Below are 16,712 nucleotides of genomic sequence, written 5' to 3'. Positions count from 1 at the left end.
GAGGCCCAGCCACGCTGTGGAGGCCCAGCCGTGCCGGGCAGGATGGCCCAGACCGTGAAACTCAGGCACAGTCCAAAGCGGTCTCATCTCTCAGGAAGACGTGACGGAAGTCGTGTGCTACTGTTTCCAAAGGCCAGCCAATGAGCTCGCTGTGAGACCGGTTCCACGGAGGAGATGTGACATCTTCCATGAGACACGAGATGGACACGGAAGCCGGCTCCGTGACATGAGGATGCTCAGTCCCCCTGGGCTGACGACTGTGTGTGAGAATCACATCGGAAGACTCGCAGTCCTGCCCCTGGGCGCGACGGGCGGCCCAGCAGGTCTGGCACCTGCCTGCCGGACCCTCGGTGGCGGTTAACCACGGTCGGCCGCGCGAGGGACTCGCGGGGAAACCCGGGCCATGCCTCCTGGGGCCAGGACGGGCGTGGCGCGCGAGAATTGAGCCTCGCGGACTAGAACTCGGAAATCTCGTCATACAGACTGTGGGTTATGCGGGGACTTGGATCTTGTGATCAGAGGAGACAATCCCGACAGACGCAAGTGAGACCCACTTCTGGGTCCTGGGCCTTGGTTTTCCCCATCTGAGAAATGGGCTCGTAGGACCTCCCTGGCACTCGCCAGCTCAGGAGCCACGGGAATTCTGTGACGGGAACTGCAGAGGCGGGGTGCCTGGGGCGGGGGCAGAGTGAGGGCAGATGCTCAAGGTCGGGAAGCCGCCCAGGGCCAAGAGGGGACCAAGAAGGGGGGGCCATGCACGGCGGAGCCAGAGCTAGAGGGCCGGGAGGCAATGGTGTGGGTTCCAGTCGCTTCCCTGTTGGGCCCCTGTTTGTGGTCCCACTTGCGTTGACCGGAGGTCACTGGGAGCTGAGTGAGGTCACTGGGAGCTGTGTGAGGTCACTGGGAGCTGTGTGAGGTCCCGGGACGCTGTGCGTGTGCACAGGTGAACATCTGCGATACCAGTGACGAGGTCGCTGCGCCCCCCATCCTCCCTGCAGAGGTCTGGGTGGCGGCACGTGGCCCCTGGTGCAGAGCCCTCGGCTCGAGGAGCTGAATGAAGGGCCGGGTGACCAGGTGATGTGCGGGGAGCTGGGAAGGTGGCCACCCACGGAGGGACGTCACGGTCCTGTGCTTGGTCTTGCAGGAGGCGGAGATCCTGAACACGGCCGTCCTCACGGGGAAGACGGTGGCCGTGCCGGTGAGGGTGGTCTCCGTGGAGGCGGACGGCACCGTGTCAGACCCGCTGACGTCCGTGGACTGCCGATCGTCCAACGAAGACGTGATCAAGGCGAGTGACACCCCACCCCCACAGAAACCTGCTGACAGGCTGGGACCTCGCAGTCCCGGGCCCCTCCCCTCCCGTCTGCGTAGGTCCCGGCTGTGTTCGGAGACAGAAGATGCAGAGCCGCCAGGGCAGGCAGGTCTGGGTGCCACCTGCTGCCAGCGTCTTCCCAGCCCCTGGGGAGGTGGAGGTGGGACGTGGGGACCAGCACCCCGATGCAGGCTCCTGTCCCCCCACCGCCAGGCCACGTGTTGTGGGCTGTGCGGACACACGCCCTTCACCTGACCTGTGTGGCGCCCAGCCCTCAGAAAGCTTCTGGAAGGTCCTGGGACGTGGCAGCCCCAGATGCTGAAAGCTGAGGGGTGCCCCTCCAGGTGGTCGGGGGGCGGCACCAGCGTGTTCGCCGGGATGGTACAGTTGTAAACTGAGGCAGCGGCGGGTGTGGTGCAGCCTCCTTGGCGTGAGCTCGTGGGTGTCACGCTTGACGTGCTTCCCAAAGCCTGTGAGACAGACGAGGACACGGGGCGCTAGGTTCCGGGTGTCCGACGGGGCAGAACCTGGCTGGAGCCCGGCTCCTCCAGCACCGCCCTCCTCCGGGAAACAGGACGCCGGCTTCTGGGGCCCAGGTATGGCCGCGGGGGCGGTGCCGCAGCTGAAGTCTCTGCAGAATCCCCTCGGTGAGGGGACAGCCTCGCCCTTCGAAACGGGAGGACCCTGAAGTGGACGAGAGGAGCTCGCCTTGGGCCCCGCGACCATGCTGGGGTGGGGGCAGCTGGTCAGCTGGAAGTGAGTGTCCTTCCCAGAGACTCCGTCAGTGCGCCTGGCACCCAGCACTCACCCCGCACTCACCAGATCGAGTCACCGAGCGCTTCCGTCTCCCTCCATAAGCGAAGGGCAGTCTCGTCACCTCGCTGCGAAAGGGACATTAGCGAGACAGGCCGGCGGAGCGGAGAGGAAGGCGGAGCGCGGAGGAGGGTGGCATCGGGCATCATCGTAAATGCGGATCACGGGAGAAGATGCTCCAGGCAGCCGGGAGCCAGAGCCGGGGTGTTAAAGGAGCCCCTCGGGCTGGAACCCCGGGTGAGGAGCAGCCTTTGGAGGGCAAGACCCACCCAGACAGAGCTGCTCAGACTCCAGGAGAAGTCGTGTGTCGTGGGGAGCGTCCCGTGTGACGTGTGGGGGTGCGAATCAGCGAGCATGCGCCCTGCACCTCGGAAGTCGTCCTTGTGAAAGCACAGCCCACTTGGAAGACTTGGGGGGACTCGCGCGCGTTGACCCCATGTCAGCAGACACCTCCCGGCTTGTGCGCTGGCTCCACGCTGAGGTCGGCCCGTCTGCTGGTGGATGGGTGGCCGCCTCCAGGTACCTCCGGCCGGCTGCAGACCCCGTCACCTCTCCTTTTGCTTCATCCTCACTCGAGGACATTTTTCCATTTTTTGTTCAGATAGAGCAGGAGAGAAAGAGAGAGAGAAACATTGACGTGAAAGGGACACATCGAATGGCTGCCTCCTGCACGACCCAACCAGGGCCGGGGACAAACTGCAACCGAGGTTCATGCCCTTAGCAGGAACCGAACCCGGGTCTCTCTGGACCGCAGGCCGACGCTCTAACCGCTGAGCCAAACCGGCCAGGGCAAGGGTATTTTTATAAGACACATCTCTGTGTCAGACCCACTTCTTGTGGCTCAGTGGTTGAGCGTCGACCCTGCACCAAGAGGTCGCCAGTTTGATTCCCGGTCCGGGCACATGCCCAGGTTGTGGGCTCCATCCCCAGTGGGGGGCATGCAGGGGGCGGCCGATCCATGTTCTCTCTCATCGATGTTTCTATCCTTCCCTTCTTTCTAAAATCAATAAAGAAAATAAATAAATAAAAATTTACATTACAAAGAGGGTTCACAGCTTCTTGTACACGACGCTGTCTGGCAGGCTGACCTCTGCTCCAGGCTGGTGACCCGACGGCCACTCTGTCTAGCTCGTGCCTCACCCATTGTTTATGTTACCTGCCCTCCAGAGCCGTTTGAGTCTGCGACCCCCAAGTTACACTTAAAAGTTTACCAAGAAGTTCAGAAACGATCATTTCCTTGAACAGAAGGGAGCTGTATTTGTGGCTGAAAAATGACAGGCCAGTGACACCAGAAACAAAAACAGAACCTACCGCAACGTGAGAGTCGGATCCCGGTTCTGCCGGGGCCGCTCAGCATGAGCAGGTTGGTTTTCTTGCTCCTGTTCATTGCCTCCTGGGTGCAGGGCAGCTGCCACGGCTCCAGCCACGGTCTCCATTCCAAGCAGGAAAAAAGAAGAAAGCAGGAAAGGGGGGCACAGACTATCAGGAAACAAAACATCCCCAGACCCATCGGCTTAGTACCCATTATCTAGAAGGCATTTGTGCCACCTTCACGGGAATTTGGGAAGGTGGACACTCCGTGGCAGGCCACACCATAGAGGCAGCAAAGGGTGAACGTTGCGTACAAGATGAGGTGCGTGTTGTGGACTGTGCTGTCACTAGGACCTGGGTTTGAGTTTTTAGTCTTTGTCTCTCTTAGTCTTCCTGACATCAATTTCTCATTTGGTAAAGGATGGTCGCATTAGCACCTACGACAACGTTTTCATGGGACTCAGTGAGCTGGTGACCACGAAGTAACTTACCCAGAACCTGGCACGTGGTCGGCAGTCATGAGAGGTGAAGTTCCAGCATCTAGTGGTGATTCTGGGTCTCGAACCCAGTACCTGTTCCCAAATATCAGGCTTTTAGCCACCAACAACCTGTCGGCCTGCTGAGTGACAGGGTCTCTGTCCGTCCCTGGGAACCTGCCTTGTAGAATCCAAGGGCACAACCCTGTCCCTCTCGGTGTGAAATTGCAGGGAAGAACACAGGCTGCCCGTGGACTCCAGTCATGACCTACAGGTAACACGGGAATGCCACCCTCTCAGAGTTCCAGCTTTCTAACTGTTACATGGGAACAATCATATAAATTATACATCAGTCCAGTGGCTTCTATTAGATGATGTTTGCAGGGTCCTTGGAACAATGCCTGGCAGAGAAAGTGCTCTCAGTCATCTCCAACCCCTGTCCGGGTCAGGTGAGCTGACGATGCCTGCACAAGGAGGAAAAGGAGACAGTCCTGAATTAGCAGGTGGGCAGAGGGAGAGCAGTAAATCACCCCCAGCACAATTCCTCGCCCTTGAGTGAAACAAACATTTCAAAACCGTCAGGGGAAGTCCAGTGGCAGATGCGATTGTGTTGTCAGTATCTTGGGTTTTCAGAGCCTGTGGCTTTGCCAGTGACCCAAACCCGACACAAACTCGGTTACTGGCTGTACTGGTTCCTCTACCTTCAAAATCCTATGAGCTTCAGGTACGGCTGGATCCAGGGGCTCAGGGACTCTGCTTCCCTAGGTGCCAGCCGCTTTCTCGGCAGGCTCCTCAGCGAGGTGGCAGAGATGGTCTGCACTTAGTGACCCCGGAGGAAAGGGCATGCGGTGTGCCCACAGCTCCACCAGCTGCCCTGGGTACACATTGTATTGGCCTGAGGACGCCAGGGGTCCATCCCTGAGCTGGCTGGAGAGTGTGGCGACAGAGGGGTTATACTCAGGGAAACCTGAGCTGTGTGCCCACATGGAGACAAGGGTCCACCTCACGTGGACGTCACTGTCTGTGGGGCACAGAGGGGTATCTGAGCAGGGACGTGGGGACGGAAGCTAGGGAGACAGAGCACCTGACGCCCCCACCACCATCATGACCAGGCCCAGCCCCGTGTCTGTTCAGGGCATCCTGATGCTGAGACGCCCAGACAGACGGACACAAGCAGTGATGGGTGCAGAGGGTCGGCCATCCTTTCTGCCCTGAGCTCAGAAACCTGGGCACCCCGGTGAGCCAATAACCTGTTTCCTGAGGCTGAATCTGTTGCTTCTGTAATGTGGGGCTCTGCTTTCATCCTGCCCAGAAATCTGGGGCAAAACAGCAGTGACTGCAAAGCCCAGAAGTTGGCAAGTGCTGGGGAGGGGCCCGCACTCTCTGCAGCCGCATCCTGCACCTGTGGCTGTTTTGCTTTTGTTTGCATGGGTCAGGGCCCACTTTGGATTCTTGGGAACCCATTGGGCGCACCAGAAGCCACGGCACTTGCAGGTGTCCCCACCCCTGAGTGACCTAAGTCTCAGCCACTCCGGAGCATTCAGATCTGGGCCCTGTGGCCTTTGGCACCAGAAGGTGCAAGCGTCTGTGGTCCAGAAGGTGGCTCTTCTCTCTTTAATAGCTCACAAGGGGAGGAGAAAGCGTGCTCCTCCTTTGGGAGAGGGTGGGAGCCTCAAGCACTTCATCAAGCCAGTGTGTGGGGGTCCATTTGACACGCAGGGCTGCGGGAAGCCGGTGCGTCTGTTCCTGTCATGAGCCCCTCTTCCAGCTGCATGACGGGGGCAGGTGCTGCACCCAGGGTCTTCCCTCCCAATGTCTCTGAGGCTGGGATCACACAACTGTGAGCTCTTCCTTGAGTTGCCATCCCCAGTGGGTGGCGCCCTATGCCCCAAATCACCGTAGACCTGACCTCCTCCTGGTGAGGGAGGCATCTCCTGGTTCCGTGACAGGTCCCCAGGCGAATAGCACATCCTGCCCTGTAGGACTTGGCCCTCATTTGTAACTGTCTGGTGCTGGTTATGACGAGAAAAGCTCTTTGTTAATTTAAAGTGTTAGTGCTGCCAAGAGAGAGAAAAGCTCTCTGCTCCGGCCCCTTGTATCTGACTCTTGAAAACATATTAACGTTGGACCCTGTGTTAATTTGGGGAACGCTGACTCAGCACCTCGTGGGTATTCCTGCCAAATGCAGGAGGGCCCTTGTCATTCCCTGCCGGTCACCCACCCCCTGCACTGGCTCCTTCCTGTCCTGCAACTGCAGGGTCCCTGGAGAGACACAAGCCATGCCCACAGCCCCGAGGGTGTCTCTGTACCCAAGGTCATCAGTTCTGATTCAACCCAGAGAGAAAGCCCACCACTGCTGAAGCCCGTCTTCTGGGGACCCTCTTGGGGCGCTGACCCAGAAAGTCTACGGGGAGGGTCAGGGGCCAGAAACTGCTGGGAACGGAGATGGTGGAAGAAACGGAGGGAAAGCATGTCGCCCAGGTTGCAGAATCTCTAAGGATGGCTCCCTGGCCCTGAAATGCCACCAAAATTGAGGCCACCCTGTGACCACCCTGTGGCGCAGACAGAAACGTGTTGATTTGCAGACCGTGTCTGTCTGAGCTTCTCCTAAAGCACGTGTGCTTCTCGGGACACGATGGGCAGAAGTAAACAAATTCGGGGGGAAAAGTACAGGCAGAGCAGCTGTGGGGGTGCCCCAGGCTCCCACCATCTCAGAGGGCCCATGTCTAAGCCGCCGGGCATCCTTCAGGGCAGAGCTGCCCTACACTGCAGAGTTAGCAGAAAGCTGGGTGCCTGGGGACGATGCTGGGGGACACTTTCCCCCAGACAGCAGACCATGTGCTCGCGATGTCAGGAGTGCCATGTGCTCTCAGGCTTGCAGACCGCTCACTCCCAGCCTTCGGTGGGCCAGACAAGGCCCACGAGTGAGCCCTTAGAAATGCCGTCAGCAGCTGGGCTTGGTCGCATCCCCCAGTACAAAAATGTCAGCCGTGCCTGACTCTTCATCACAGAGAAGCCTTGGCTAGAAGGGCTATGCCCTTGTCGGGGTGACTGCATGAGGGAGTGACTCTCAGAGCCTCTGCCCTCCGCTCCCCATCACGCCCAGTCTCTCTCAGGGCAGTGTCCCAGCCTGTGTGCAACAGCAGGTGTAGAGTTTTCAAATATCAAGGTGCGTGATCGCCCCAGATGTGCCCCCACTTCCAGGAACACGTCCCATGAGTTATTGCTCTGCCCAAAGTGACAGGAAAGCGGGAAGCGTCATTAATGAACGTCACGTCAGGACGGGCCACACCCCCTAGACACGCTCTCCATTATCCTGGCTGCTCTGGGGACTGCTCTCAGCCCAGTTGCTCCCTTGTAACAGATGGGGACATGCAACCACTTCAGGAGCCTGAGCCGGAATCCACTCAGAAAGCTGACCTGGCCCAGAGAAGGGAGCCCTCCTCCTGCTGGGCGGGGTGGGGGGAAGAGGAGGCCCTCCGTGTGCTGGGTGGGGTTGGGGGGGTGAGGCCCTCCATGTGCTGGGTGGGGTTGGGGGGGGTGAGGCCCTCCATGCACTGGGCTTGGTTCTGTGGACTAAGGTGTCAGATGCGGGGCGGCGTGAACAGGGCAGACATGTATTAGCCAGGCCTGTTCTTGCCACCACTATGTATCAATGTTACCTGTTATTTAGTCCAGGATAAAAATTAACTCTGAAAAGGTGATACCAGCGTTGAGAAATGTATGCAGCTCAGTGGACTGAGCATCCTCCTGTGGACTGAGAGGTCCTGGTTCGATTCCCCGTTAGGGCACATGCTCAGGTTGGGGGCTCGATCCCCAGTGGGGGGCGTGCAGGAGGCAGGTGATCAGTTTCCCTTACATCAATGTTTCTCTCTCTCTCTCTCTTCCTCTTTCGCTAAAAAATCAATACAAAATATGAAAACGGAAAAAAAGAAATGGATACAAATATTCCTTTAGGCCAAATTTGAAGGGGGTTGGGGTGTCAGAACTGTAATATCCTTAGCTCTAGCTCTTAAAAGAACAAAGAAAAACATGAGAATGTAAGTCTCCCCACAGTGCTGGTGATATTTAAATAAATTTACACGCATTCACGCAGGGAGAAGAAAAGGGTGTGGACTTTGCCTGTGTGCCCGGCTGTGCGCGGAGGAGTCCTGAACGGCGGCCCATCAAGGGCTCCGGGAAGCGCCGGGGAGTTAATAGACAGCTCCTTCCAGCGTCAGCGTTGTGAAGTGGGAGTTAATACATCCTCTGACATGTGTACTTGGTCATATTTAACTGGAGGGAACAAACAGGTCCCGTGGGCTCCCCTGGACTGTGCGTGTTATCTCTGAGGGTTGAAGGGTTAAATGCGTCAGTGACTAGGCAGATGGAGGAGAGAGTGTCCAGGCCTGGAGGGGGACTTTCTGCCCATGGGCTCCTGGAGGGACACATCTCACTGTCCTTCCCACCCAGGGAGTGCTGGGTGCCCGGTCACCCTTGGGAACTATTGTGCCCTCCCTGCGAGGGGGCATCTGAGCCTGGGCTCCCTGGAGCCAGGTCCCAGCCACACACCATGAGGAAAGACCTTGGGATGTAGACCATGGAAATGCTTTCCCTTGGGGTTCTGGGGCTCTCCAGGGACCTGTTCCTTCAGGACTCAGAGCAGCCACGATGCCGGGGTCTGGTCATCCTAATGTCGCCTTCTCTTCTATGGGTGTCCCATCACCCTCCCCGCTCTCCCACAGACACTGATTGCAGCCAGGGCCACGTCCCCTCAGTTCCTGTCCTCCTGGTGCCCTCGGTGCCTGGAATCCCCACCGCATCTCCGTGGAGATAAAGGGCCTGTGTGAAAGTGCTTTTTATGGTGTTGCAACAGCCTAGTAATTTCCGCTTTGCTTTTCTTCACCCCTAGTGCTGGCCCGAGGTGAGTGTCTAAGCCAGGAGCCGGGACTCCTGCAGAGTGCAGCATGGGGGTTCGTGGCTCTGCTGCTGTCCAGCCCCACGTCCCAGAGGAATTCACATCCTGCCTGGTCCTCTGGTTGAGCCTCAGGAAGTGAGGCTGGAATATCTCCTGCCTCCAGCGTCAGACTGAGGGCTGGGACCACAGCAGCGAACCGTGGGTCCTGGTACAGGTCATGCGCTGGGTGGTTGGAGCACCCCCCCCTACACACACACAGACTGCACCCTAAGCTCACCCAGCCCCACTCTCCCAGTCCTGCTAGTCCCCTCGGGCTAATGACAAAAACTGCCACCCACTCGCTGGCTTCTAACACCACCGTTTGTCTTCTCGCAGTTCCAGGGGGGTCACAAACCCGTCTCCCTGTGCCGACATGCAGGAGTCGCCGGCCGCTCGCTCCAGAGAGAATTCCTGCCGGCCACACTTGGCCCCACAAGAGTGACCCCGACAGCCGGGCCACCACCCTCTCCTCCTGCTGCTCTTCCCTGGCTGTTCCTGGGTGGTGGGACCTGGGGGGAACTCTGGGCCTCCTGCCTCTTCTCCCCGCAGGTCTATGACAGGTGCGACTACGTCTTCATCAACGGGAAGGAGATGAAGGGCAAGGTGGACGTGGTGGTGGACTTCACCTACCAGCACCTCCACAGCCCCCTGGAGATGACAGTGTGGGCGCCCCAGCTGCCGCTGCACATCGAGGTCTTGGATGCCGAGCTCAATCAGATCAAGGGCTGGAGGGTGCCCATTCTCTCCAACAAAAGGTGGGTGTGTCTGTCGGGATCCCCATGGGGCTGAGAGTGAAAGCGGACAGGGTGGGAGACCTGAGTCGGGGCTGCACCCCCAGGCTGGGCTGTCATTTATGCGCAGCCCTGCCATTAGCGCGAAGCACCGCCCTCCACAAGCAGCACAGCCCCGCCCTTTGTGCAGCCCCGCCCTTCGCGAAGCTCCACCTTCACGTGCCTCCTGACCATGACCCAAGTGAGAATGTACTAAACTGAACTGACCCTTTGCCAGCCCAGCCCAGGACAGCGAGGAAGAGGAAGATGAGGAGAGGCGGGTCGGGGCTGCGCCCTGCAGTACCAGCATGCTGTGGTGCGTTCTTGACTCAGTTTGTGGCCGAATCAGCTGACCCTGGGGGCCACCTGGCCCACCTGCTGGGATCCGACTGGCAGGTGGACATCACGGAGCTGGTGACGGACTTCCTGCAGGTGGAGGAGCCCCGGGTCGCCCAGCTGCAAGGGGGACAGGTCCTGGTGGGCGGGGAGCTCGGGATGACCACCATTCAGGTAAGCAGCCCGCAGAGGCAGCCATGCTCCTCTCTAAAGGATGGCCATGAGTCCCGTTTAAAGGGTCACTATGTCCAAAAAATGCATCTGGCTCGTAGACAGAGCATGCAGCCTTTGCGCTGACTGACACGCGGAAAGACACGTGCCTGTGCCTGGAACCCGAGGCCATGGTGAGCACTTGGCACTGACCAGTCAGTACTGAACAACGTGGTGCGCAGAGACGACACCATGGTCAGAAACCAGTGCTCAGAAACCAGTGCTTCGGAGGGGAGCAGGCCAGCTTCCCACATGTTAATGTGGACCGCGTCCTGGTGGGTCCCTGCTCCGGGGCCCCTGGTTCTTTTCTGTATTCATTCCACCAAATGCCCCTGGGTTATAAACCGTGGGCACTTTCCTCAGGGGACATGCATCGAGCCCCTGCCACTTGAATGTGGTCACCAGGCTGAGAACCCGAAGGTGGTGAATGAAGAGAAACACAAAGGTCTGATAACCAGTTCACAGAGGGCCATTGGGACCTCTTCATGTCACCGACAGGTGTGAGAGAGGCATCCATCTCTAACTAGCATGTTGAGACCCTTTTTCTGTGATGCTGGGAAGTTGTTTTTGTTTTTTTTTAATCCTCACCCGAGGATATTTTCCCATTCATCTTCAGACAGAGTGGGTGAGGGAGAAAGGGAGACATCAATGTGAGAGACACATCGACTGGTTGCCTCCCACACGACTGGCCCGGGACCGATCGCTAGAGGTGAGCCAGGCTGTAGACTTTGTGGAGAGAGTCAAGTCAGAACCCAAATGAGTGAAGATGTTCTTCCTCCCGGGCTGAGGGTGGCATTTGTTCCCCTGGTGGGGGAGGGTGCCAGGTCCCACCCGGTCCGCCCTTGACACCGTCCTGCCGTTATTTAAAAAATGCAGGGACTTTTCACAGGCAAGCTGCAGCTTTGGAAGAAGAGCGGGAAGACCGTGTGTTTGCTCCTGCAGGGGCGTCCTCTGCTGCTGGAGTCGCCGCCGGGACCCTGAGGGCTCTTCTCTGCCATGTCGGTTCTGTTTCCAGATCCTGTTGCCCTTGTCAGACGCCATCCTGACTGAAAGGACCATCACGGTGCTGGATGAGAAGGTCACCATCACGGACCTCGGGGTCCAGGTGATGATGGGGCTGTCACTCTCCTTGCAGCTCAGCCCAGGGAGCAATAGAGCCATCTTTGCCACAGCGGTGGCTCAGGAGCTGCTGCAAAAGCCCAAGCGGGTACTGAGGCTTGGACACCACAGGGTGGGTCGCATCAGGCAGGTCACACTATAGGTGAGGTCATACTCAGGTGAGGTCACAGTTCAGGTGAGGTCATACTCAGGTGAAGTCACAGCTCAGGTGAGGTCATACTCAGGTGAGGTCACAGTTCAGATAAGGTCATACCCAGGTAAGGTCACAGTTCAGATAAGGTCATACCCAGGTGAGGTCACACCCCAGGTGAGGTCACAATTCAGGTGAGGTCACACCTAGGTGAGGTCAGGATTCAGGTGAGGTCACAGCCAGGTGAGGTGGCACAGTGGACTGAGGTCACACATTAGATCAGGGTACCTGTCATGGAGACACTCAGGGCTTCCCCTGAAGTGTGGGATCGCACCCTGGGGGTGTTTCTCCATCCGGGACGGGCTCGGGGAGAGGGCGCTGCTCTGCCTCATGGGTCCCCGCTCCCCGCACGAGGCAGAAATGAGGTTCGCAGTGCGGGAAGGCCGCTCCCCGCCAGGCGCGTCCCCTTGGGCATCAGGCGCCAGCCCTGCCCAGTCACTTGCCCCAGCTGTCTGAGTGCAGGGCGTCCTGTGCCCTGGGCAGTGGGCTGGGCTGGGCAGGCCGACTGCATGCGTGTCCCAGCCTGCCACTTGGCCCTGTGAGGAAATAGGCGTCATCTGGGCTCAGAGGAGACTGGTGGCGTCTGCTTCCAGCCCGTGACTTCTCAGCTCGGCCAGGGTCTGGAGCGTAGTGACCTCAGTCCCCTCTCCATTTGGTCTGAAGCCAAGGGGGTTGTGTGTTGATACAGTGTGTCCCCAAAAGAGGGCACTGCTAACAGGGACGCCCTCACTCCTCAGAGGAGGATAAACGCTGTTTCTTGGAAGGAGCATGGAGATCTGGGTGAACCTTGCCAAGCACCCACCCAGTGGTCTCAGCCCTCCCGGGGGGCTGCTGGGAAGCCCCAGCCCACAGTGGGTGTTCCTGCCGCTGCCCTTGTCATCCACTTCCTGGAAGCTGTCCCCTCGGCGGGTATGGTACCCTTGGCCTCCAGGTCCCCCAGTTGGCAGGGCAAGTGGGGTGTGGTAGTCTCCTAATAGTGTGCAGTGGCCTATTTAGCCATATCTCTGAGCCCAGACTGTCTGCCCCGGTGCAGACCCACCTCGTGGAGCCAGGCGGGCCCAGGACAGCAGAGCCCGTGCCCCAGGTGCCTCATCCAGAGAGGGGCCCAGGACAGCAGAGCCAGCGTCCAAGGTGCCTCATCCAGAGAGGGGCCCAGGACAGCAGAGCCCATGCCCTGGGTGCCTCATCCAGATGGGAACCCAGGACGGCAGAGCTTGCACCTCGGGTGCCTGGTCCAGAGCAGAGCTGGTCTGCACAGCGAGGTGTCACCGAGCCCTGTCTGGAGCAGCTGCACATGACGCCGCCACCGCAGCTGTTTGTTCTGCTTGGGCCCCTTGAGCCGATGCCACCCACCAGTCGCATCCTGGGCCAGGAGTCATTCCTGGGCAGATGACCCTCTAGTGGCCACAGGCCCCCTCTTTTCAAGCTCGAGGACCAGGCAGATGGTGCTGTGGGGGTTCATCCTCGCCCCAGGCGGCCACTGGCAGCTCAGTGTCGGTTTCTTTGGGTCCCACAGCGTCACAAGCCTTCATGTGCTCTCACACTCCATGCTGCTCATATCTTGTTTCCACACATCCTAGGAGTGTGTCCTCTGTTGCCATGTGTGTCATTTCTCACCCTGTCTTCTTGGCTATGATGGGGTGCCCCCTGAACTTGGAACCCACATTGATGGATTTCCATTACTCAACAGGAAGTGGCCCTCAGTGGCTGGGTCCAGTTCAGCGACGGGTCTGTCACACTTTTGGACATTTACGACGGGGAAGCCTTTTCCTTGATGGCCACCTCCTTGGACGAGAAGGTGGTCTCTATCCACCAGGACCCCGAGTCTAAGTGGCCCATCATTGTCACTGAATCCAAGGGGCAGGGTGCTCTGGTGAAGATCGAAATGGTCATCAGTGAATCCTGCCAGAAGTCCAAGTAGAAGAGTGTGCTCCCTGTGGGAATGGCCACCGTGAAGGTGAAATTCGGCCAGAACGATGCCCACATCAACATTCGAAACAGTGGACACCCAGGGGCAGGTGCCCGCCTGGAGAGTGACAGCGGTGACAGGCGACCTGATGGGTCCTTGCAGGAGTGGAGTGGCCCTGAGGGACAGGCCCTCAGCAACTCTTCCATGGGCACCGTGAAGAGGAGAGTGGCCACAACAGAGCAGTCCACCTTCTGGAAGAGTCGCAACCAGGCAGGCCTCTCCGACAGGGTCAGCAGCCTGCAGACCACCCTCACCCTCCTCACCAGCTTCCCAGTGCTGGCAGACTTCCCCCGGAGCCACAGGGGTGCTGACGAGGGCAAGCTTGCCCGGGCCTCCAGAGGGCTGAGCGACCTGGAAGTGGGGATGTGTGCCCTGCTGGGTGTCTTCTGCCTGGCCATCATGGTCTTCCTCATAAACTGCGCAGCCTTCGCTGTGAAGTACAGGCGCAAACAGATGCCCTTGGAGGAGCAGGAGGGTCTGAGCCATTCCCACAACTGCGTGGGGCTGAGCCACAGGGCGGAGCTGCTGGAGAATCACATCCACTTCGAGTTGTCCTAGGGCAAGCGGGTCACCGCGGTGGACAGGGCCCTGGCCTTCCAGGAGAGTAAGTACCTGCTCGGTGCTGATGCCCAGAATGGCCCCAATGGGCTGGTGTTCGTTTCCTCCAGACCCCGGGCTGCCAATGGGAAAGGTCAGAAGAGCGAGCCGCCCACCTCCCCTACCTCCAAGAGGAATAGGGTGAAGTTCACCACCTTCACCACTGGCTCGGAGGACAGGGGCCCCGCCATGCACACTCTGGCGCTGGGCAGCCAGGAGGACCTGCGCTGGGTGTGCCTGGACCTGGACCCTGGGGCGTGCCAGAACCAGCACAGCTGCGTGGAGGGGCTCCGGGAAGACGCGTAAGCTCACACACGTGGACCGCAGTTCTCAACTTTGCGCCTTTAATTTGGGGGTGGGCGGCCACCATGCCCCCCAGAAGGAGTGGAATGACAAATGGAGACACAGGTGACATTCTCAAGAGAGTCCCAGAGAACAAGTCTGGTCGGCCGAGTCTGCATGGTGGCGCCCATCCCGACCGTTGGGGCGAGGTGTCCATCTCGCACAGTAAGATGCTTGAACCTTGAAGGGACGTGGGGGTGAAGCCCCGAGTGTCCAGGGAAGATTGGCCCCTCTTTCCTCAGAGCGTTGGTGTGACCCCCTTGGTATCATGGATGGAGGAGGAAGTAGACTGGGGCCAGCGGAGGGTGGGTGGGGCGGCTGTCAGCTCTGGGGTGTGACTGTTATTTCCCCCAATACCAGGCCAGAACTGGCGGCTCATCATAGACCCAGCAATCACCAGGGCGAGGGGCCCCGCACCTGTGTGACCTGCGCCCAGAACAGACGCACAGACAGACCCAGGGCCAGTCCAAGCATCCACCCGTGGCAGCGGGGGACTCGGGCCTAGAATTTCAGTCAGGTCCGAAGGGCTGAGCTTTTGTCCAGCAAGTGCGCTGCCTTCGGAATTTGCTCCCCCAGAGGCCGGCCTCTGCAGAGCTCAGGGCGCTATGGGCAGGGGGCCATCTCCAGCACTTGCAGAATCTCACCTGAGCCCTGTGTCGGTTCCCAGGCGAGGTCATGGAGAAGCCTCGCTGGGCCGCTGCACACACTGTCCACTGAAGAGGCTGGTTATTGAGGGGGACAGCAGTCACACGGATTTGACACTCACAGACACTCTGCCCTCACTTCTCTAGAAGGGAGGGGTGGTTTTGTGATGTCTGTGGACAGTGACATTGGTCTCCTGCCCAGGTCCGTAGGGACAGACACCGGGCAATCGTGCGGCACAGATGGTGCAGAGTGGGGACTGCAAGGTCGCCTTGGTGTGAGGCCAGGTCGGGGTGGAGGGTGGGGGATCCTTGCCAGGGGACCCTGGGAGCTCTGGGTCAGCAGCCCAGGGTCACGGCCCTCAGCACTCGCCCCCTCTGGTCGTGTAGTTTGCCGTCTCTCTTTCTTGAGTTTCCTCTTTCCCAGTTCCTCGTGGTCTCTGGGTCTCAGGGCTTCCCCCTCTCTCTGCGCCTCTGCATGTCCATTGCACTGTGGCTCTCGCTCTGTGTAACGAAATTCTCCTGAGGAAGCCTGTCAACCCCGCAGTTGCCACGGCGACACTCAGCGCCCTCTGCAGCCGAGCTGCTGTCCACGGGCCTTGAGACTGCTCTTCAGCTGCCAGCAGCCACCTGCTCTGTCCCCAAGCCGCCTGGGTGACTCTCGCCCCCTGCTTCTCTGGTTCTCCCTGCGGCCTGTTCCACTTCCTGCCGCAGCCCTGCCCCCACCACCAGGCAGCAGTGTATTGTGGGTCCTGAGGGTCTCATGTGCATTTATAAACCTCCAGCTGCACATACAGGGTTTGCCTTCAGCATTTTTATGGCCGTCCTGCCTTTACCTGGGGACCCTCTAAGGAGCTGGCATCAGTGACAGAGGGTGGTCCCCACACCGTGTCTTTGGCTGATGGAAATCCAGGTTCAAGGGCCCCAGCACGATGCAGTTTTGCGCCTATGCCCTGGACCGCGCTCTGCAGTGTGGCGGGATGACCAACCGCGTGGTGCTCCAGGCAGCTCCCCTTCAGGACCTGAGGGTGTGCCAGCTGAAGGCCTGCTGGAGGGTGGTGCGGGAGAGTCGTGGTGGGCACATCCCCAGTTTCTCGTGGGGCCGCATCCAGGAAAACGGCTCTGTCCTTTTTCTGGATCTCAGGCACCTCCGGGTGTCAGCCTGGGGAATGTTCCCGGACTCAGCGACTCTGCGCTGGTTCAAAAGGCCGATGTCCAGGTTCTGATGACACAGCCCAAGACAGCTCCAAGGAGCCAGGCGGGTGTGTGGACCCGCTCTGGGCACAGGCAGCAGCAGTCTGCCCAGTGGTGTCCCCTAAGCACCTGGCGAGCGGGAGGGCGCATGGCACACCTACACCCCCCACACCTTTCCTCGTACTGGTGGGGGAGACGACAGCAGAAACCATCATCCTCAGATCTCTGCCAGTTTCCTAAAGACAACAAAACAGGTTGTAGATCAAAGGTCCACAGTTAGCATGGTGCCCACTTCACCCGAAAGGAATCTGGATGTCCGTCTGCTCTTCAGAACTCAGCCCCACTGGCTAGATGGAGTCACACCCGGTTGTCCCTCAGTGGACACGCAGGTTTGCTGCCAGCACCACTGGGGGACTAGCCTTTTCCACGCGGCCACAGGCCCCTCCCCACCCAGGTTGTCTCCCTGACTAGAGTGCAAATCCCACTTTTATTAACA

The 16,712-nt window shown here is 59.2% G+C and overlaps 1 protein-coding gene across 1 annotated transcript in view; it reads left to right on the top strand.

Annotated features, from left to right (window-relative positions):
* The window catches only part of TMEM132D (transmembrane protein 132D), a 150,555-nt gene extending 136,210 nt beyond the window's left edge, over positions 1-14,345 (top strand). Inside the window, 7 exon segments of the mRNA XM_036277306.1 lie at positions 1,145-1,288; positions 9,398-9,603; positions 9,857-9,894; positions 9,897-9,938; positions 9,941-10,128; positions 11,180-11,371; positions 13,164-14,345. Of these exon segments, the coding sequence (XP_036133199.1) occupies positions 1,145-1,288; positions 9,398-9,603; positions 9,857-9,894; positions 9,897-9,938; positions 9,941-10,128; positions 11,180-11,371; positions 13,164-14,345 (1,992 nt within the window).
* The last annotated feature ends 2,367 nt before the right edge of the window (positions 14,346-16,712 follow it).

The sequence above is a fragment of the Molossus molossus genome, unplaced genomic scaffold (genome assembly GCF_014108415.1).
Source record: "Molossus molossus isolate mMolMol1 unplaced genomic scaffold, mMolMol1.p scaffold_m16_p_22, whole genome shotgun sequence".
Taxonomy (NCBI): domain Eukaryota; kingdom Metazoa; phylum Chordata; class Mammalia; order Chiroptera; family Molossidae; genus Molossus; species Molossus molossus.
Note: the sequence above shows the minus strand (reverse complement) of the source record. Positions and strands in the feature narration are given on the sequence as shown.